This window comes from Haemorhous mexicanus, chromosome 7, assembly GCF_027477595.1.
Source record: "Haemorhous mexicanus isolate bHaeMex1 chromosome 7, bHaeMex1.pri, whole genome shotgun sequence".
Classification (NCBI taxonomy): Eukaryota; Metazoa; Chordata; class Aves; order Passeriformes; family Fringillidae; genus Haemorhous; species Haemorhous mexicanus.
The window spans coordinates 13837712-13860662 of NC_082347.1; the positions used below are offsets into that span (position 1 = coordinate 13837712).

The window sequence follows — 22951 nt, forward strand, 5'->3', positions numbered from 1 at the left end:
GTTTATCATAACCAGCTGTTCATCTTCCCTCTGTTTTCTTTTTTTGTGTGTGAGATGTCTAGCAACTGGTATTTGGGGCTGGGTACTGAATTCTTAAGGGTACCCCTTAAGAACTATGTGCTGCCAGGACATCTTTAATCATTCTGGTTTTTAGCCAAGATTCTGTGCAAAGGCCAGTTAATGCCTCATGTAACATGTTTACTGAATGCTGCCCTAATTATGTTTTTTCTGTCTTCCAGAAAAGACTTTAAAAAGTAAAATTTAATTAGAGAGTTGATTAAATTAGCTTGATTTGCTTTGGCTGTCTAATACTGTATATGCCAAAGTGAATTTGTGTCTGAAGCAGGCAGCAAGTAAGTTTTAGCCTGGATTAACAGTAAGTGTTTATAATCTTCATTCTACTGATTTTGCAGCTGAACAACAGGCCCAGCACTCATATCTGCATGAAAACATGTGGGTTATGCTCTTTGAAGATGCATCTGATCATGCATATGCTGCTCCAGAAAAACCACATGTATTAAGATATGAAATAGCTGCAGTGGCATTGCCTTGGCATTCTGAGTGTGCTTTGCACGTGCAGGGAGAGCAAGCCTTGCTTGTTGCCCTCCTGCCCAGAAGGGGCAGTTTGCAATAGTTTGCCCATGGAGTGAAGAATTCAGGAGACCTGGAGCATGGAGTGGGACAGAGCCCTGCTGGGCTGAGGGTGTGCATGGAGAGTCACTCAGCAGGAAAATCCTGGAGGCAGCAGTAATGGCCCCCCTGGGAATGTGTACTCTTACCTCTGGCCCAGGGGACAGGAGTGCCTGCTGCTCCTGCCAAGGCTGTGGACAGGCTCTGGGAGCTGGCTCACACTCTGACAAGCTCTTGCTGAATATTTACATCACATTTGAGTTTTATTGTGCTTGGTTTCATTGCTCTCAGACTGGGTTAGAGGCTGATGCTCACTGATGTGAGAGCTGTGTCACTGAGGCTGCTGTGGCTTTGGGAGACAGCTCAGAGCATGCCACGATGCAAGGGGAATCCTGGGTGAGCACTGACAGGGAAGAGGTAGCTGGGGAGCACAAGGAGGCTGCTCTGTGCTGACCCCATGCTGCTCAGGGGTCCCTTAAAGCCATGCATGGTGTCAAGGAAACACACAGCAGCAGGAAGGCTCAGTCTCAGGACAGTTTGGAGTCCAGTGTAACAAAATCAGAGAGCTACACAGGTACCTGAGTGTCAACTGGGACCAGAAACAATGCTTAGGTCTCATTTGTGTGTGTGTGTGTGTGTTTAAAATAAAAGCAAAAGCAGGCAGCAGCCCCAGAGATGGGTGTGCAATGCTAATGGGAAGCTTGTACCTAATCATAGCTCCTCCTATTGTCCTCTTGGCTTTGCTAAAGCTGCTCTCAGGCTCTCTGGAGGGATAGATAATACAGATGATATGATTTATCATGTCAGTGCATACTTACAGAGTCCTTAATCTGCAGATTATTGTCATAATCATTTGTAATGGTTTTTCTGAGCCATTGCAGACTCATATTAAGGCAAGTTAGATTCCTAATACATATAATATATTTTATGCTTCACATAGTATAGGCTATGTGAACAGTAAATAAGCAGCTAGAAAATCTCCTGACAAAGTCAGTGAAGTCTTGCTGAGCTCATAGCAGTCTGTTTTTAATCTTAGAATCTCTTTTTAAAAAATAAGTCTTTCTGATCTGCATTTCAGATTGCCCCTGCACATTTCTTTACCTGCTCTCAGTGCCATGTACCAATTAACTAAACCAGTAAAGAGTGTGTTTTGAAACTACAAAAAAAAAAAAACATCTGTGCAGCTAAATTATCTGTCTTGGAGTGTTTGCTCTTTGCAGAGGGAGACCTGACATCATGTGAACAGTAGCTGTAGATCAGCTGTCCCAACACACACCCTCGTGCATTGTCCTGTTGTGTCACACGTGATGCCTCTGCTGGTAGTGACTGCTGTGTGGCCCAGAATGAGGTCCAGCTCTGTGGCCCAAAATGAGGTGCAGCTGGCCAAGCATGGCTGCTTGCTCCTCCTGAGCCACAGAAACCTTGTCAGCCAGAAAAACCCACAGAGGGGTGGGTGCAGTGCTCTGGGAGCACTGGAAGGGTCTAGCCTGGTACAGGAAGATGACCAAATGTGTCTCATTCTCTGTGAGCTAACCATGGTATGTTGGTGAAATGACTTGGGGAGGTGTTGAATCTGGAAAATGGTCTCTAACTTTGGTGCCTGATCTCCTTGAGTGTCTGTCTTTGATGTACCTGCAGAATGTGATAATTACAGGAAGTAAAAGGAGTGAACAATCTAATGTACTTGGTGATCTTCAGCTCTTGCCTACAGGTCTGTAGTTACCTAGCCTTGCTGGGTTTGGTTTTCCTTCCCATACAAGTTTTCCTTTTTTTTGTAGGTGATATTTTCATATCAAATGTTTGTGTCTGCTCAGTACATGAAATGCCCTCACCTGTGGGAGCTACTGGTATAAAAAATATGCATTACCCATTTTAAACACTTGTGAAGCTATGGCAAAATGTGCAACTCGGCTGAAAAATGCATAATTTGTGGGTTTTGGTCTCTTTTCTCTTTGTCTTTACTTAAGTGTTTTGAGCAATACATCTTGAATTTGTGTAGTGTCATTTTGACATGATGCACCTCCCAGTACTTCATGGGCTGAAATAGCAGGAAGAAGCAGAAATTACAATATAATTTACTTGAGAGGTGTCAGTAAGAGCATTGTGGGACAAGCTGCATTCATCTTGTGGGAACAAATGACTCCCTGAGTTAAGGGAGTTAAGTCTGAACCAAAATATTTTTTTCATCTATGTCAAAAATATATTCCTTACTTTAAGTGAAAGAACAGGCGCAATGAGAACCATACAAGTTTTAAATGAAAGTAGCAGGAAAGGTTTTTCATGAAAATTCCTACCTGTTATCTTCCATAGGTTTATCAGGAGCAGGCAAAAATGTAGAAGCAGGAGCATGTAAGGCTCTCTGAACCATGTCCTCCCTCTCCCTGGCTGCCCTCCACACTTTGCAGGGCTTAAGCTGATATTCCAGTAGAATGTGGTTTAGGAATTACCAAGGAAGAATATTACAATTCCACATGAAAAGTATTATTAAAGAGGTACCTAATAATACTTGCTGTCATACAGAAGTGGAGGGGGAGTGCATGTGTGTGAAGAGAGTATGTGAGAAGGAATTTTAGATAATCCCTTGTATAAAAATGGTGTGACATACATATTCCAGACAATACAACAATATGTGTTTTAAGAGTAGTGGAAGACACCAGAGAAAAGCCCCTTCCTTTGTGATTTATAAATGGAAAAGCCAAAGTTTCTGAAAACTTTGAAATCATTATTTTCAATAGGATGTTGACTATTACTAAGCAAACTGTTCCAAAAGGGGTATGGGCAGTGTGCCTTGACTCTAGGCCAGTCATTCAGCTGGGAGTCACATAAGCACAGTCTGCACAGCAAGACAGAAGAGAATCCAACATACTTCCATCAGCTGGGATTAAGAGTCTTTTCTCATCTGCTGCACACTTGTCAAAATCAGTGTAATAAAGAAGTCTGAGGAGGGGTTTTTTTTTCCTCTCAGACTGAGTATCCACTGGCTCCGATGCATACTGACAAATGAGAGACCCAGTTTTCTCCAAGACATGCAGGCAAAAAGCACCTGAAGTGCAATCTCATCTTTTTCTTGCATGTGCAATGAAGGCCTGGAAGGAGCCCATTGCATGAACACCCATGTGATATGACTATTTACACATTTGGAAAATCAGAGCCAGGATGGGCTCAGTTGGTTTGAACAAACAGGTTCAAGTGTTCATCTGCAGAAGAGCAGCGCCTTGCAGGAATTAATGAGCCTCCTGGGACATCACAGGCCTCTACAAAAGTGTGCAAGACTTTAGCATGTCTGACCCTAATCAGTTATAACTCTGTATCCCACAGGATGGGCTGACCCCCCTCCACTGTGGAGCAAGAAGTGGCCATGAACAGGTTGTAGAAATGCTGCTGGATCGTGGTGCCCCTATTCTTTCCAAAACCAAGGTAACTGATCCTCTTTCCTGGTGGGATAATCCTTGTACCTTTTTTTTCTTTTTCCTAATTTAATTCTGTATGTCTCATATATTTAAGGGTTTGGCAATAACTTTCCTATTTCTTAGTTATTTAAAGTAACTGTGTGGGAGCTCTCCAAAGTGAATGCCGTATGTAGAGCACATCTGCATATGTAAAATGTGTTAAATCCAGATATACAAGAAAAGATTTCTGTGCCAACCAGAAAGGCTTGAGTGGTAACCCTATCCCTCAGAATTTCAGTAGCTGAAGAACTCTGTGTCTATCCTGGAATAAATACATGGTGATTACAATAAATCTTCAGCTTGTACCAATTTACCCTAAGGCTAGAGAAGAGACAAGAGATAAAAATAGAGCAATGTCCCTTTGCAGAGACAGCTCATATTTCCTAAGGAATTAGCCTGATTATCAGATTCTCTCCTTTCTGTCTCTCTACAGTTTATCATGCAAAATTCTTCCTGGTAATTTCGAATCACCTGTGCCAGGGTGCACAGATTGCTTTAGACCCAAGGGCTGGCATTGAAGGAAGCACTTGCCAGAACTCTGCTGGCAGTGGTCTCTGCTGTGCTGTTACTGCTGATTTCAAATCTCAGAGCAGCAGCCTGCTTTGCACCACTGCAATCCATGGCTTCCCCATTCAGGGATGACATTTGGTCTGTGCAGTTTGTTGAGATTCTTTCCAAAGATAACCTTCCACTACATGGTTTTTTTCCTTAGTCTGTAACCAATGTGTTTCAGCAACATTTCTGTTCTGTTGTTATTTCTTTTCTCTCTCTGCCATCCTGTCCTATTCTGTCTCAGCACCCTTCTATATTCTGCTTTTCTCCTCCCTCTTTTTTCCCCCTTTACTGGATTATATTTAGCATTTGTTTGGGGAGGTTGGCACCAGCTTTGCTCTGCTCAGTGAGTCATTGGCAAGGGCTGTCATGGGTAATCTGACAGACAGTTTTCACCCATCCTCTGCATGTGGAATTTCCATGGGCTCCCACAGCCCTAGCTTGCAAACTCCATGAGCAGGGGAGAACCACAAGGGGCTGTCTAGGAACCCCTTGGGCCACATCTGCCACTCTTGGAGCCTAGAGCTCACACTCCAGGGAGAAAGGCTCTTCCACCCTCTTGGAAAGTTCTTTTTATCACTTAAAGGAAAAAAAAAACAAACAAACCCAAACCACCACCGAAACAAAACCACAAAACCCTCAACCAACCAAAAAACCCACAACAACAAACCAAACCAAAGAACACCCACACACACTTACACCCTATTCCTTCCATTTCCACCACTGTAAATGAAAAACTCTCCTGAGGAATTACATTTCTTTGTTGAGTGGATGTTGTATTTTCAGGTGTTAGCCCTAAACTTAAGCTGCTGTTCAAGGACTGTAGGTTTTGAATTTGTTGCTCTTCCTGAGCAGACTCACAGAGTCTAGCCCAGAGTTCACTAGGCAAAATCAGGCAGATTCCATGGGATAGTGGGTTAGAAATTGCCTAAGGCTGAGGGACAGACTGGATGTTGATCTGCAGAGGCTTATACAAACAACTTCTGCAAAATAAGAGCCTCCTCTGGAAGAGGGAACGCTGTGTTAAAAAGTGAAGAGAAGAAAGTGCAGAGCTTCCTGCATTTCCTTCTGATGTGTTAATTTTACACTTTCAGAAGGTGAGCTAGGAAGTAGCTGTACCTCTGAATGGCATAAATGAATTAATTCATTTGGCACTAAACTGCAGTACTGTCCTCTGCAAAAACAAGTGGCTCCATTCTCTTCAAATTAAGTCATATATTATTGGAAATAGGACACATCTTTGAAAGAATTTGAACTTCACTAAGTTTTCTCATGTTATATAAAACTCTTTCAGAATAATAACCAGGCTGCAGTTTGATAGCTATTTCCTGCTAGAGATGGTTTAGTGTAGTGCTGACCCTTTTTTGCACTGGAAGAACCTTAGATTTATTTCCAGGAAAGGTGGTGACCTAATGGATTATATGGGGGTTTCTACAGGCAAAATTAAAAGGGAATTCTAGTCCTGAACACGCCAATGATTTTGGGTGTAAGAAATTACTCTTTAATGTCTTCATTTTGGATGTAAGAAGTCCCTGTCAATGAATGCCCTTTTTTTTTTTAATTACTGGTTTTCCAGACTTCTTTGGTTCTTTGTCTTTATTCTCACCCTAGAGTTAATGGCACTTTCCCAGATTAAAGCTCTTTGACACAGCTACAAAATAAACTCAGAAATTTTATGTTTACCTAGTCAGACAGTTGATACTTTGTTTCATCTCTATGGTCCTGTTTTGTTCTGAGGTTTTTTATTTGGTTGTTCTAAGGTATGGTGTTACCTTATGGTCCTTAATGGTCGATATCTTTGATTAATCTTGAACTTCTTTCCCTTTAATATTTTCTTGGAAATCTTTAAAGAAACAGTAATGTAAGAGTATTTATAAAGTGGCTTCATCCAAAAGTACCAAATCACTTTCTTAGGGTCATTTTTGGGTTGTCTCTCACAAGAAGGATATGGGCCTGGAGAACATTCTTACATGTAATATTTTTATTTTGCATGTGGCATTGAAATATTGACTTGTGTAAGGTTACAGAGTATCATCAACTGCAACAGAACTAAGCCTGCTTTAGGGTATAACAAAAGACAATCTTCCAATTTTATTTTTGTCTTTTTTATCTTCTTTAGCATCCAGTCTTGTCTCTTACTTTTCTGCATGAGGTCTGGCTAGCTGCTGCACTTCTCTTGTCCATGACAGATTTTTATCAAGTATTTTGCTGATTTTTCAAATTGGCTCTGTTTCTTCCTTTCTTTTCCGTCCATGTCAGTCTTTTTTGGTACAAGTCTCTCCTATTTGGGAGTCCCATATCAACTTCTCAATCTCTTACCCCATTAATAAGCATGGTTTATTGGCTGTTGCTGTGAAGAATGACACTTTTCACCCAAAGGATCTTTCTTATAAAAATGGAGCAGGATGATGTTTAAAGTTTCATGATTTTTTTTACTCTCACCTCTAAAGCATCATCAGTTATCAACTGTTACCACGAGGATTTGGTGATCGAGGGAAATTAATCTTTTTTTGTTCTACTGTTAACTCCACTAGAAGACAGTGAAAACATTTAAAATGCCTTGCTAGTAGCAACTTCCATGCAGATAATTGCTGTAGTAGCCTTTAGGAATGGGAGAGAGGCTTATCCAAGCCAACATAAATCACAAGTGAGATGCCCATGAGATAATCTTACTTGAAAGATGTTACTGTGTCCGAGAGCGTCTGTGTCTCAGCACTGCCAGTAAACTGCTCTCCAGCTCTGACAGGATTCACCTGTTTGCTTTCACCATCCTGCTTCCATCTCGATGTAAAGTATTGTTCCACGGCCTATTTCCACCTTTGTTTCGAGTCCTGGCTGTTACCACATGGCCGAGGGAAGGGTTTGTTTCAGAGCCCGAGGTCCCGGCTGGTTTTGCCTTTGCTGGCTGCGGTCACATGAGGGCACTGTGTCTGTGAGCAAAGGTTTGTGTTTCCCGATGCAGACACAGTGTACTGGCAGTCACTTACAGCTTATAAACTATTGTGTGCTGCTACAAGAATAGATTCTGCACTCAAAACTAATTTTGGCATCAGAAGAATGGAGTAAAAAAAGCCCCTACAGCTGGAAGGAGGAGCTATGTACCACTGCTAACAAAGGCTCTTTCATTCTGGCGTATATTTTTAATCTTTCATCATGAAATAGTGTCAGTCCTTTCAATTTTTGAGAATTTTCTCTCATGGTTTTATTCTGGAAATATAATATATTTTGGCAGCTTGTTCACTGTTTTAAACATGGCAAGAAAATTCACTGGTGCCTGAGTCTCAGGTGTTTCCCTGGTGGAACAGCTTTACCATTGCTGCTGGTAGGTCACAGCATGGAGGTTTTATTCAGAGATTTTTAGCCCAGTTGAAACTTCTGGCGTTTTACCAATGTGTACTGGGAAGAGTGGCCTCCAGAGCTGGATAATGTGGTGTGAGCATGTGTACAACCCAAATTCATGAAAACATGAGTAGAGGGATGAAGGAAGGCTGTAGTGTTCGCTGAGTGATGCTCTGACCTGTGCTGTCATGCTGGTTTATACAGTCCACGTTTAGAGTGGTGAGCTTAACTCAGCTTTAAAAACTAGCAAATTTCCTGGCTGGGGTGTTAAGAGTCACAAAGTGCTGTTCCTCATGTAACTCACGTAAATTAAGCAGCTTGTCTGAGACATGCTGGCAGAAGGAAGCTACATTTAGAGTATGGCTGGTGTGTTATGATGGTTTTTCAGTGTGGGGCTGCCTACAAACTAACCAAACAACCTCCAAATTCTGGAGTAAGAACCCCCATCCTTACACTGAACATGTTAAGTTTATTTTGGGCTCTCTCTGGGCTTGTAAAATTCTTCATACAACAAGCACTTGAGGAACAAGGTGGAGGAGTTTCCCTTCTCTGAGCATCCTGTAACCCATCCTGCTGGGTTTCTCTGTTGGCAGAATGGTTTGTCTCCGCTGCACATGGCAACACAAGGGGATCATCTAAACTGTGTTCAGCTCCTGATCCAGCACAACGTGCCTGTGGACGATGTCACCAATGACTACCTGACTGCGCTGCATGTCGCTGCCCACTGTGGCCACTACAAAGTCGCCAAGGTTCTCTTGGACAAGAAAGCTAATCCTAATGCCAAAGCACTGGTGAGTACACAGCAGGGCACCGTCATTCACAGCCAAACATCCCTGCAAAGTTGTGCTGGGACTTCCTGGGAGTTGTTTTCTGCCTGCTGATGGCTGGCAGAGAGGATGTGCTGTTATTGCCACAGCCCAAGAACAGACGCTCGAGGTTCAAAGTGTTAATAATGTACCCTGCAATCAGAGAACACCTTTGCTTGCAGACAGTCAGCAGTGATTTATGAATTTCTAGTGTAACTAGAGCACTTTTGCCTCCTGGTAGGTTTTTATGATTATGAGTAGATGAAACAGCTGCAGATGTAACTGCTGTAGTTTCTGGTATGGAGAGAATCCTTATTTTCCAAGTGTTTATACACAGAAAATAATCAGTGGTGTTTAAAACTGAGGGAATTTTTATAAGTTCTCGGTGATGTGAAACAGTGAAAGGCAGGAATGGGTTACATAATGAGTATTTGTGGTATTCCATGTCAATGGAGTCATGGGCCTTTCTACTTTAGAAACAACTTCAGCAGCAAAATACATTAGTGCAGTTAAACTGCATACAAGCAGAATACATTAATGCCTTTATGTTCAAATTGCATTCTCAGTCCATTCTGTTTACAGTCTCTCTTTTATTTGTTCTTCACGAACTGTTCCAAACAAATTTACGTTCTGATATGAATTGGGTTGATTGGTCTCAGCCTGAAGCTAACTCATTTGACTCCTGAAATGTTATGTGAGCTCCCAAAACCCTCACGAGCCAGGTGGGATTGACTCTCTTGAAGGCAGCACGGGCTTCATGGATTTCCTTCTCTTAGCCCCTGTGCTTTTTGTGGCAGACCAGCCTGTATTCAGGTGTCTGTGGTCAAGCTATTACAATACATGCAGCACACCTGAGCTCACCCTGGACATTGTGCACTGCCAAGGAGAGGGGTGAGAGCTGCTACACTGGAACAGACAATGACATGGACCTCACGTCATGAAAACAATATTCTTTACCATATGGCAGGTAAAAAAGGATATTTTGGATCAGATCTGAGGGACCAGCTCTGCCAGTTGTTTTCAGAATGTTCTGCAAAGGCTCTTTTGAACCAAGCAGCATCAGCATTCAGTGCTCTGATCTTGCTGTACCAATTGTGGGTGTTCTGGACAGCCTATTTTCCTGATTTACTTTTTTTCTGTGGTATCATCTCACACTAAATAAGATGATAGTTGTAATGTTCACTCCACTGCACACATCTTTTTTTAAGGAAGGGGTGAAATACTTCTAGTTGCAGTAAGCTGACAGGGAATGAATGGAAAAAAAAAAAAAACCCAGGCAAAACAAGTAGTAAAAATAGTTTAGAAGATGTAAATTCCAGAGCCTGTAAAATGTAAAGTGCTTTTACACTTTACCCACCCCAAATTCCCCAAGAACTTCAGCAGAAAACCCTAGTCAGTTAGAAGTGAATATGGTAAGCAAAAAAGAAGAGTTTGACAGTTTTGATTGAATTGAAATTTTTAGAAATAAATTAATTATTGGAGTGGGCAATATATATTTCATAATTAGAACTGGATATATGAAATAGATGTTTATCTTATAAATTTTTACTTTCTCTTACGTGAAAAATGTAGTTATGCCAAAATAAATTTGGGAGTTGTTCATTTAAAATGGAAAAATCTATTTTGTGAATTCCATACTCAGTTCTATTTTTTAATTACACGAGGGCATCCAAAAGTGTTTCCTTTCTCATTTCCAGAATGGTTTCACACCTCTTCACATTGCCTGCAAGAAGAACAGAATAAAAGTAATGGAACTTCTTCTAAAGCACGGTGCATCAATTCAAGCTGTAACTGAGGTAAGAAATGGTCTTTCCATGCTTGCCTTTGCTTTTCTTACTAAATTCATTGCCCCTGGATTGATTAGTATTTCAGTATTTCTGAAAGAGAATGGACCAATTAAGCCAACAATTATTTTCAACTTGATATTATGAAATAATAAAACTGAACAATAAAGTCAGTTGCCCTAATGAGTCACAAACAACTGATATATGTTGGGATTACAGTGAGAATAACAAGTGAAATAAAATAAAAGTAACTTGCTAAAATCTACCATTTCTGCCAATTTTCTTTCTGTAATTTAAGGCCTTAAGGATGAAATTTTCTCTGTTGCAGAAATCAAGGTGAAGACTATGCCTCACTCAAGTCCTGTTTTAAAAGGTGGTTTGATTCAGACCTTTTTTTGTCTTTGCACAAAGAAGTTCTATTCTTCCACCATCATGGGACATCACAAATCAGCTAGACAGAAATCAATATGCTGTCACTTCAGTCAGCATGAGATAGTCTGCACCCAGTTCCTGCAACAATTCTGAGATTAATTAATTCCTATGGGAATTTTTATCCCCATGTATGTATATTGTACCAAGTTAGGAGAGGAGAAAAGACCACATATATTAATGTGTGAGCACTGTGGAATGGGCCATGTTAGGAAATGACAGGGAATTCCATGGATTAAACAAGGTGCAATGGGGAATAGCTCATCTCCACAAAATGGAGTTTAATTTAATGTGTGTGGGGTTGTTCTAACTATTCAGCAGCAGACCATACAGATCCCTTCCTGGCTTGCTTGAGGAAGAAGAATCTGCCCTGGCTACAGTTCATGTAGCTCCAGACTGGCATTTAAAAACTCTTAAAAGCATTTACTAAATTGTTTGAAACAGGTAAAACAATTTACACACTCGGCCAGTTATTCTGCCTTCCTGCTCATGTTTGCTGTTCTCCATGAGAGAGGAAGATAAGTGCTTTCCTCACTTCTGCCCTCTGGGACTGGTATAGATCTGTGGGGAAGCTGCCTAAATCATGGGGATTTCCAGAGATCCACTGAGCTTTCTCCTGCCCTTGGTAGCAAAAGGCCCTTCTGAAGGCTCTGGCTGACTATTGGTACAGCTGTGCAGAAGCAGCTGTGAGGAGGCTTTAGGGTGATTCCACGTGGGGAAATATTAACTACTGATTGGATTTTTAAAGAAAAATCCTTGAGGTCATGCCCTGCTGAATGACTGCTCCCTTTTTTTCCCCTCTCTTTCTCTCCAGTTGGGCTTTCATATCCTGTGTAAGGGCAGTGGTGCAGATTCATGATGGTGATCTGTTTTACACAACCTGAATGTTTCAGAAAGCCTTGCCTTTGTACCAGGAATGCTTCTATATGGTTTTTTCCCATGTTCCAAGACAATATTTAGCAAATGCCTAATCTTAATCTTGCTTAGCTATGGTTGATTTTGTTGTTGAAGAACTACTGAATTTCTAGAACATTTATATATTTGCTAATGAACCACACTCATAGGTGTTCCGAGTCCTGTGTGCCCTTTAATTTAAGCACATGTATCTGGTTTTAAGAAGATAAAACCCTCTCAGAAGATCAAGCTGCTGGGTTTACTCACTTCAGAAAAATTTGTTTTCCCCATGAAGCTCTTGTAAATGTATGTGGAAATAAGCATTTTAATTGGACTTTGGTCTGTTTTTCAGTCGGGCCTAACTCCAATCCATGTTGCTGCCTTCATGGGACATGTAAATATTGTATCACAGCTAATGCATCATGGAGCATCCCCCAACACGACCAATGTGGTGAGTCATGGGTTTCCTTTCAGCAAGGCGGGACTGGGAATGAATGTGTGACAATATTTGGGAGCAGTACTGGGATGGAGTACCTAATTCTGCTGTCCATCACCCACCTCCATAGCACCTGTGGCTCGTGCTGGAGTCATGGCAAAGTGCAGCCTGCTGACTCCTACTTGGGAGATGCTTGGCAGGTTGAGGAAATGTCCAAGGGGGCTGACCCTAAGCAGGCTCTAATCTCTTGATTTTCTGAAGTAAAGAATGAGAACATACTGTAGCTTCTCAGATGTAATTTTTGAGATCTGTGCTTGACTGTTGAGCACTGTTTTCCCAAGACCCTGGGGGTCTGCCATTTAAGGCAAATTCAACAGATTGCAGCAGATTGTGGGGACATATTGCCTGTGTCCATCCAGCCTCCTCTGCTGGCTGTGTGCTGTGTGCCCCAAGGCTCCCAGGCCATGTGTAAAAACTGAACTTGCTCTTAGATGGGTATGTGAAAGCTGGGAAGTGGAAGAGAAGCAGAAGCATGTTGATCCTCTATCCGTTTGGCCTCCTTTTCACTTTCCATACACAGGTGCAGCTAGAAGACAGTATTTTGTTAAAGTCTTCACCTGCTGATTCTATTAAATTATGTAAAAATGCAACACCTTTTGTTAATTAGCAGATGTTTGTACCTAAAGACACATTAATACCCAAAAAGGTAGAAACCACTTTCCCTCCTCAGTTGTTCTGGTTTCCTTGGATTTGTCTTTCAGTAAGTCCATGACGCCTTAGATGAATGAACTGAGTAATGATTTTTTTTTCCTTCTTGTTCAGTTGCCTCAGTGCTTGTCAGATAACAAATAATAGTAGTGGCATAAGGCATTACAGAAGGAAAACCAAATATATGTGTGCCCGAATATACAAAATTTGAAATACATTTTTTACTAAATTAAGGATATAATTTTTAACATTGCTAATAAAATGCTAGTAATATAAAAATTGCACTGTCTCTTTTTAGCAAAAAATAATGACAAGGCACTACTGAGTTGGGAAACTGACCCTGCAATAAATTGCTTTGCAGCACACAGCGTCAGGCCGAACATTGATTTAATCTTACGTCTTACAGACAGCTACAGCAGAGTTCTCTAGTGGAGATCATTCTTAGCTGGGTCACTGGTATTTCTGTGTTTATGAAGCGCGCTGGTGTTTGTTCTCCCTGCAGTGTGTCTTTAACTCTGTTCTGTTTTTGCTGCTGGCTGCAGAGAGGAGAGACAGCGCTGCACATGGCAGCCAGGGCTGGCCAGACTGAGGTCGTCCAGTACCTGGTACAGAACGGAGCCCAGGTGGAGGCCAAAGCCAAGGTGAGGACATGGCCCAGGGGGAACAAACCTGCATGAGCCCTGCTGGGCAAAGCAAGGACTCACATTCATCTTGGGTGTGCCCTTCAGGATGAGGAAGAGATGAAGCCAAGCCTTTGTGGTGCCCCCTGATATTTTGTTATGTACCCTCTTACTGTAGCCATGAGGGATCTGTAAGAGACAAGGCAGAAGATGTCAGGTTGATACCATCCCAGTTTTTAATATAAATTATCATGTGTTTGAAGAGTTTTGTTTTGAAGCGGGATTTGAGGAGGGAGAGGAGCTCCTCAATCTGCTTTTATTTCAGCAGAACTGGAAACCCTAGGCTTCTGGTGTCTTCTGTCATGTCCCTAAAGCAACAGCCTCTATGTATTTAGAAATAGTTAGACTTCTAAAGAACACCACCTAAAGGAAGGAGGCACAGTAAGGGTGTGTAGTAGAGGGCTGGAAAGAAGGAACAGATCCTGTAGAAACAATTGCAGTTGAGGAAGGTAGGGGTGGAGGAAAAAGAAATGGTCAAGAGGCATGAAGGAACACGCCGAATTATGGAAATCAAAGAGTTCCAGGAAACAGGCAGGGCAAGGAGATAAATGGGTGCAATAAGTAGCAGTCTTAAGAGGTAAACTCAGGAAATATTTTTTCCCCAAATGGACATAAAATGGATGTTGCCTAAAAAAACCAAACTATTTTTCATTGTGAAATTATCAAGTAAGTTTGCTGTTAAGATCATCTACTTAAAAGGAACTCTGACTAAATATTTCTAGCTGATACACTTCATATCTGCAAGGATCCTGACAATAGAACTGATTCATGTGGTTTGTAAATCTCCAAAGACAATCTTGAAGTGAACAGCTCGAGCTCAGAAGCAGTCATGCAAATATTTTCTGAGTAAATTCACAGAATGATTTAATTTGTGCAAACTGCCATTGCCTGTGATCAGTTTGTTATCATAAATAACAACTAAATGCAAGTAGTAGATTATACACCAGTGCTAACATCAGCTGTGAGAAATTTGTGGGAAACAGGCACAAACTGGAATCATTTAAGAACCACAAAGATGCTCCCCCAGTCGGAGGAGCAGCATTTATATCCTGGCATGCTCCCATCCTAAATCCAGAGGTGTAAAATCACTCTTGTAGGATGGACATGGGCAGAAGTCTCCCTTGCAGAGAACAGCCCAGAACTGCAGGACAGTTCTCAAAAGGTAGAGAATTCAGCAGGAGAAAATGGGGAGAGGAAGATGCTTGGCCACACTGTTGTGATAATGTGCTTAATCCAAAGATTGTACAACAGAGAAGGGAGAGGACAAAAATACAAAAACAAGATAATGAAGAGGTGAGAAATTACCTCTTAAACTCTTAGAACAAGGTCACAACACTAATATTTTCAGTGAAGGAAAAGAAATAAACCATCAGATTCATGACAGGAAAACACCATACTTAAAACTATTCAGATTATTGTCTTCTGAATGAGAAGTAGAAAGTGACAATAAATTTCTACACCATGTTCTATCATCAGTTACACTTATGGAAAATTTAACTGCAAAATACCAAACAATCATTCACCAGTTAAAAAAGCACAAAAATTATGATACTTTATGCAAGTTTCCAGGCAATAATTGATTAAGCTATTAAATGCTGCTGTGAAATATAAAAGAGATCAAGATGCGAGGAACAGAATTATGCTCTAGCTTTGTTTTAAGAAAGGACTGCAAAGCAAAGTGAGGCAAATCCAGATAAGGAAGAAAATGGATCAATTTATTTACTCTTATGGATTATGTCACTGTTATGGAATATTTTGTGATGCACTAACAGAGAGCAAGTTGTCTTTATGATATGACACAGAGAAAGCCAGTGTGCAACATTCCCTAGCTAAGACCTCAGCAGAATTAACACTTGTGTGCAATTTTGAAAAGTGACAGAATGTGGGCAAATATCTCCTGTCCCAGTGTGAGGGGCAGTTTTCTCATGCAGGCCTGTGTTGTTCCCTCTGTGTTTAGGATGACCAAACCCCGCTGCACATTTCTGCCCGCCTGGGCAAGGCAGACATTGTGCAGCAGCTGCTGCAGCAGGGAGCATCTCCCAATGCAGCCACCACGTCAGGCTACACGCCCCTGCACCTCTCTGCTCGGGAAGGGCACGAAGATGTAGCTTCTGTTCTTCTGGATCATGGTGCATCTCTGTCTATCATCACCAAGGTGAGCAAGCTGCAGGAGCGGCAGAATCATAGAGCACACCTGCAGCAAGGGCTGCTTGTGAATTAAATGCTGCAAGAGTCATTTAGATGTACAATGTAAGTGTGAGCTATGTTTTATTAAAAGGGTACAAAGCTTCGTGCTTGCACCTCAGGACCTGATGTTTAACACATCCCACTGAGCAGACATGCATTTTCTTGGAATGGAAGGAATGCAGGGCAGAAATTCCGGTGGGTGTTGATAGGCTTGCCCTTGGGTCTTTGGTAGTGTGAAGAAAGGAACAGACTAGTCCCTTGTTTAAAGTAGATAGATAGATAGTGCTTTGCCTTGCAAGGGAAGGGCCTCCAGACCCCACAGGGCAGTTGGGAACCTGCAGACTTGCTGCCTGTACTCAGGACTATGTAAGGGGGTGGATGGAAGCAGCTGCATCCTTGCAGATCAAATACAAACCTTGTTTGCCCTGAGAAAGGGTGCCCAGGGCTGCTATATTCCTGCTTTCTCTTACAGAAAGGATTCACTCCACTACATGTGGCTGCAAAGTACGGGAAAATCGAGGTAGCCAACCTCCTGCTTCAGAAGAATGCATCTCCTGATGCTTCTGGAAAGGTAGGACAGAAGAAACCACTACCACTTGCACAGCAAGTATCTCAAACCAGATAATAATTTATTAATGTCCTCCTACTTACTTACCATCACACTAGTATCCACAGCCTGGGTTTAGCTGGAATTGGTTTCATGTGGTATTCCAGTTCCTGCTGGGGCTGCCAAGAGCCAGCAAACTCTTGACAAAGTGACTTTTATTTTCATTAATTGACAACAAAGTGATGTGCTCTGCATTCACATCCAGGGGAATGGAGACAAACCATTCCCCTGTGTTCCTACCCGGACTATTTACAGCCCTTATCAGAGTATTTGGGCAGCTGGCTCTGCTTCCCCAGCTCTCATGATGGGGCAGGGGGCAAAGGCCAATAGGACCTCAAGTTTTTAAACCAGCCCAGCTTGGATTTTGCAGATCCAAGGGCCAGTTTACTTATCCTCTGCAGTAAAAGGAAAACATTGCCAAGGGTCTGACCTCCTTACCCTGGGGGCAGCACAGATTTGTGCTTCTCCGTTCATCTTCCCTGGGAAAAGCGCATGGGGCTTTCACAGCTCGGGAAGGATTTCCAAATTTGTTTTATTTTTTGATTCTAAAAGTTCCCAAAGACTCTGGATACACGAACGAGTAACAAATGTGCTTTTTCACCTTATCTACTGGAATTTTCCAGACTGCTGAGTTTCCCCTGGAGAGGGTCTGTAACAGCACTTGTTTGTTCTGCATGTGTTTTTAGAGCGGTTTAACACCACTGCATGTAGCTGCACACTACGATAATCAAAAGGTGGCCCTCCTCCTGTTGGACCAGGGAGCTTCGCCTCATGCCTCTGCCAAGGTACAAGTACTGGCCACTCTGGGGGAGCAATACCCAGGCTTTTTTTTGTGTCATTTTATTCTTGTCTACCCCTGTTCTTTCTAGGCTGTGTATGCTTGCAGTTGCAGGAGGCTCAGTGACCTTGTTTGTTAATGTCTCACATCCACATAAAGCTGCTAAGAATAATCCTGCAGGTGAATAAAACAGCATTAAAAAAAAAAGCAAATAAGGATGCAGAAACACTTTTAATCACCAGTTTTAGTCTCAGAAAATACTGAGCCTTGCTTTCATTTGTCCAGTCTCTTCAGTAACTTCTCCAAGTTAGCCAACTTTGTATCTTTGCATCTTAAGATCCGTGCAGGGCAAGCTTGGGTTGAAGCCCAGCTATGCAGGGGTACTTCTGTTTGTGCCACAGAATGGCATCTGAGGCAAGATAAGTTTCTCAGCACAATATACGTAATTATTCATGTGCTTCACCAAAATATTTCCAGCCCAGCATAAATGGACTGGCAAGAAATAAAAGTAGTCACAGCTCTGCTTTGATTGCAATTTACTGTAGGCAAGACAATGCCTAGTGTAAGGTTTCAGGGGATATAAAGGAATAAATATGTAAATTTATTCTGGTAGTGCATAAAACAAAGAGAATTTAGAAAAGCCTAAACTATTTCTTTTGTGGATCCCAGTTTTAAGTAATGGTTGGATAAATACTATAATCAATCAGAATATAATCGATATTTGAGCAGGAACATTAGGTAAAGCAGGATGGAAACATATGTAGGTTAAAGCAGATTAAGTGCAGTGTAAATACTTCATTTGAAACAACCTAGACTATTTCCTTAAATTGTAAAAGAAAAGCCCTGTGGAGAAAGGAGAGCTAATGGAAAAGGCAGAATTGTAGTTAGATGGGCAGTGCTCCTTGATTGCCTTCCTCTCACACATGGCTGAGTGCAGCCATACACTGGAGCCCTTCTGCATGGCTGCAGGAGAGGATGGAGTGGTGGGTCCCAGAGCTGGTAGTGCAAGGAGGGGGAAGTTAAATAAACACGGACTGCCAGCAGCACAGTTTAAAATCAATGCTGTCTGTAGTGGCGATCTGCCAGAGCAGTGCCCCAGGGGGGCAGCCAGAGTGATCTCTGATCTTTCACTACTGCAGCGCAGCACTCTCAAATGCCACTGGGGGGGAGGAAGGGCCTTCTGAAGAGGATGAGAAGGCACTGACCCAGTTTTCACTGAAAGAAGCTGCCAGTGGGAGCTGTGCATCCTGTAGGGGCAGGGATTGCAGCAGCCCCTGCCAAGGGCTTGGGAAGTCCAAACCAAGGTGGAAGCCCTACAGACTGTGGTACAGCATGGCACAAACCCACGTGTCAGGTCACCTCAGCCTCCCCATCTGTAACAGAGCAGTTCTGCAGCTGCTACTTCAGGCCTCCAAGTGCCAGCTGTAAGTGTGCCTAAAAGAAAGCATTTGTTAGTGCTCTGCAGCAAGTGAGCCATGGCAGCAGCCAGCAGAGCGTCAATACTAAATAAAATTAACCATAACATGTTTGTTGCTTCAGGCACCCACTGTGCACTCATCCAAAAGATGGTGTTGGTAACAGCAGATGATTTCCTGTACTTTTTGTAAATGTGGTCCAGTAAATAAATGTTATGTCATATCTCATCACTGGCTCTACAGTTAGTTTCATCAGTGGTTGCCTTTCCTGTGACACTACTGTCTTTTACACTGATCTTAATTTAAGTGTGGCTCATTAGCCAAACCTAGCAAAATTTGCCTTGGAGGAGTGATAAGTGACAGGGTATGGGAAATGAGCATGTCAGAGTCTAGTGCTGTGGTACAGTTATCCTGATGAACCATTCTTCTCTTTCATAGGCAAAAATTGTGCCTAATTTCATGTGCGGCTTATCCCTAATTTGAATTTAACATCCACTTTACAGTGCCTTTCTTCCTCATCACACCATCCCCAAAGCTTTAGTTTTCCTCTGTCCTTTCATCTTTAACGATTTTCCCTTTTCCTACTCCTTTCCCTGGCAACCATAATAATACCTTCATACTCTTCTTTCTGAACTTCTCTGTTCCTTTCTCCATCTATGCATCATGACAGAGTGCTGCCCTTATGAGGAGAAGATGCAGACTGGGACTGAGCTGAATTTCAGCTTTTATTTTTCAGCTCTCTTTTTGCCTTCTCTTGGCAACCTGCTGCTGTCCGTTCCACTGAAAGGAATATATGCCCATTTCTGAGGAAAAGACTTGGAAACTGCATTTGTTATTTTATATAATGTAATATGAGCTCTATTTCAAGGAGTTATGTTTTAGCAGATATGGAGGATTTAGCATGTAGTATTTAGGATTTATTAGGTGCTTGTGTGGAAGTGGTTGTTTTACATGGCAGTATCATGCAGGAAGTCTAAGGGAGAGGAGTATGCTTGTTTTTCCTGAAGTACTTTATCTTCAAAGTGAAAATTCAGTGGCCATGTGCTTCCTTTATTGATTGTGGCACTGTGTTTCCTGAGTGTCATTTTCAAATACTTTCGTATCCAAGATCTGAACTGAATCTGAATTGAATTTTGAAGGTTACAGAACCTTTTCCACATGAAACTAGTGCTGTGCATCTCTTGCTGCCAGGTTCCTATTAAAGCTCTCTTGTAATCATTTGTGAGCCCCCATGTATTTATTCCTTGCTCATACCTGCATTGCTCTGCATCTCTTCCTTTTTAGACCAGCCCTGCTGCCCTGTGGGTGCAGGGAGGAGCCCAGCCAGATGAATGCTTTGTGCCTTTAGGTAGATTTTATTGGGCTGGGTAATCTGAGATGCAAATGGTACTTATGATGCCATACAAAAATAAGAAATGGTTTATGCAGCTTGGGTCTCATCCTCCCTGACCTTGTCTCTTATTCAAGTGCAAATGTGTGCACATTTGTCATTTACTTGAAAATGAGGGCTAATACATTTCTGAAAGACAGGAAGTTCTTGACTAAACAATCATTGCAATCTGTACCAAAAACTGGTCCTACCTCCATCAGAGTTTTGGTATTTGTGTGCTGATCAGTTATTCTTTATATCCATTTATCTATTTTCTGCCTATCTGTCTCTTTTAGAGCTACAAAATTGTATCAGGCAATAGATACTGCATTTTTATTTTTAGTAGTGGGCTCCCTGGATACACATATTGGGAGGAATAAAAAGATAAGGAATGCACGACTCTAAAGTTATATGCTTCAGTTTTCCCTTGATCTGAAAAAAAAAACTTAGCTTGTCAGTAAGGTTTAGGGTAAATGCTGCAAGAAAGGCCATATTTCATGTGCATGATGCTTTCTTTCACACTGGGAAATGGGAAAAAAGCCCCAAACAATAACAGCTGTTCTGAGTTATGAACACACATCCTGCTTTTCTGTTTGTTAAAGATTTTATGTACATTTAAGGAAAAGGAGCAAATGTCTATGAAACAAAACTCCAACTCCTATAGATTGTCCTTTTGTGAAAAGATATTTTTTCCCAAATTTGAAAATTTACTTCAGAATCCTCCTCTTTGTAGCAGTACTTAAAAAAAAAAAGATTGCCTAAAGGTCAGATACATTGGTTCATACATCTTGTTAACATTGTATTTGACTGTGTTTGACAGAATTTTCAGAACTAATGGCGTAATTATTCACAGAGTTGGGGAGGTCGAGAAAAGTGATTTATCAGGGTGTTGAATGAGCAGCCCTGAGTGAAGTGCTCTCTGTTGGCAGAATGGTTACACGCCCCTGCACATAGCTGCCAAGAAGAACCAGATGGACATAGCGACCACCCTGCTGGAGTACGGCGCCGACGCCAACGCCGTCACGCGGCAGGGCATCGCCCCGCTGCACCTCGCCTCCCAGGACGGCCACGTGGACATGGTGTCACTGCTGCTCTCCAGAAACGCCAACGTCAACCTCAGCAACAAGGTGGGTGTCCCCGCAGCCCGGGGCTAAGGCTGTGTAAAAATGGGATGAGGAGGAGAGGGCCCTGCAGTTACATTTTGCCCCCTGAAAGCCGCTGCAGGTGTCTGAAGGCACATCATCGTCTCTGCTAGCAAAGAGCAGCATGCCATGTCACACTGAAGGAGCCTTTGTAGTACCCAAGGCTTGGTGATAACTCATGCTGCAGTGGAATTTATTAATCCAGCATTAATTTATGCTAGTCTGCCAAAACACGGCCAGAGAGAAAATATCTTCCCCACAGGGGAGCTGTGGGGCTGACACCTGTCATTTATCAGCCTCTAGGAATGTGCCTGCCCATTTTTCAATTGTTACATGTGTAATTGTAACATTTGCTTTATTGTTTTGGGTTTTTTTATTTGTAACATTTTTAGCACTATAATATTTTATGACAAAAAATGTAACGTGTACCAGCAAATGGTAACAACTATTACCACCTCATGGTAACAGCTGACTTGTTCAGGCATGGTGACTTTTTTAATGGGATAATAACAGCAACTTTTTCTGAGATTTTGTTTCTTAATATAAGCGGTTCTTCCTCTCCAGGGTATGTTCCTTAGCCCACAGTGACTTTTGGTATCATTTCTCCTGGTGGTAGGAAAGGAATGTTGATGTATTTTAGTTTGTGTGAATTCATAGGCCATTAACTCTGCTCTATAGTAATGTTTCTAGCAAATGTGTAGCCTTAATTCTTTAAATGCCCCACTAGACATTCTTATTTGACATTGTCAAGGGCAGTTTTGGAATGGATTTGTGTGGCTAGATTAGGCTATTGAAATTTTAATTCATGAAAAATATTTCTTATTCTCAGCAGGTGGGAAGAGTCAGTATCCTCTGAGGCAGTGGGTGTTCTGCACAGGGCTGGTGTGTTTTCCTGCTTCTAACTTTCCAATTTGATTATCTGTGGGTCCTCCTTCAGAAAGCTTCTCTTGCAGATGTAGATTTTTTTTTTCCCCCACAAGTCTCAGTTGTATGAAGTCCATTGCAGGATGGACTTCATATCCCCACAGGGAAATTTGCCACATACATGTTCTCCATCCATTGGCTGTCCCATTTTGCTGCTGAGGCTAATACAGGGAGCACGATTGAAGTGCTTGGCACATTGATTCAGTGCCACCAGGGGTTAATTACCTGCAGCATCCAGCAATCTGTTCAGCTGTAATCTCCAGCTTCTCATTGTACTGATAAAACCACCTTTGAGGAGTAATTCCCCTCCACACTCTCTCAGGGATGCACATTTCCTCAGAGCACAGCACCTATGCATTCAAAGCCAGATGTTTAAAGCCCACTGACTGCTGAGTTTTGCAACTTTGCAATGGGAGTAAAAAGAGCATTTATTTCTTCAGGACCCACAGAATGGTTTGGAGCTGCATAATCAGAGCCCCCATACTGAGCACTTGCTAAATCTTTTTAGAAGATTTGGCTGTTAATATGCAGGCTCCATTAGGTAGTTTATAGTGGTTAATGTTACAAATTTTCTCAGGTGACCCACCTAAGCTGTGTTGTCATCAGAATAGCATCTTGGAGTGAAATGCAGTTGGACCATCTCAAAATAACTGGCTTTGGTAGGGAGTGCACCATGGATGTAGATTTGGGTTCAAGGGTAGGAAACTTAGTGACTGTTCCTGCCTGATGTGACAACTGCTGCCACTTGCTCTTCTGTCCTTGGTGCTGTTCCTCTAGGAGCAGGAGAGAAAATTAACCATCATTTGCAAGGAAAGTATATTC

The 22951-nt window shown here is 42.0% G+C and overlaps 1 protein-coding gene across 7 annotated transcripts in view; it reads left to right on the forward strand.

The window, feature by feature from the left end:
- The window catches only part of ANK3 (ankyrin 3), a 192516-nt gene that overhangs the window by 78253 nt on the left and 91312 nt on the right, over nucleotides 1-22951 (forward strand). For all 7 annotated transcript variants that reach the window (XM_059851139.1, XM_059851138.1, XM_059851135.1 and 4 more), the window contains exons 9-17: nucleotides 3949-4047; nucleotides 8564-8761; nucleotides 10474-10572; nucleotides 12236-12334; nucleotides 13570-13668; nucleotides 15665-15862; nucleotides 16367-16465; nucleotides 17188-17286; nucleotides 20993-21190. In XM_059851139.1, coding sequence (XP_059707122.1) covers nucleotides 3949-4047; nucleotides 8564-8761; nucleotides 10474-10572; nucleotides 12236-12334; nucleotides 13570-13668; nucleotides 15665-15862; nucleotides 16367-16465; nucleotides 17188-17286; nucleotides 20993-21190 — 1188 coding nt within the window. The remainder of the gene's footprint in view (nucleotides 1-3948; nucleotides 4048-8563; nucleotides 8762-10473; nucleotides 10573-12235; nucleotides 12335-13569; nucleotides 13669-15664; nucleotides 15863-16366; nucleotides 16466-17187; nucleotides 17287-20992; nucleotides 21191-22951) is intronic.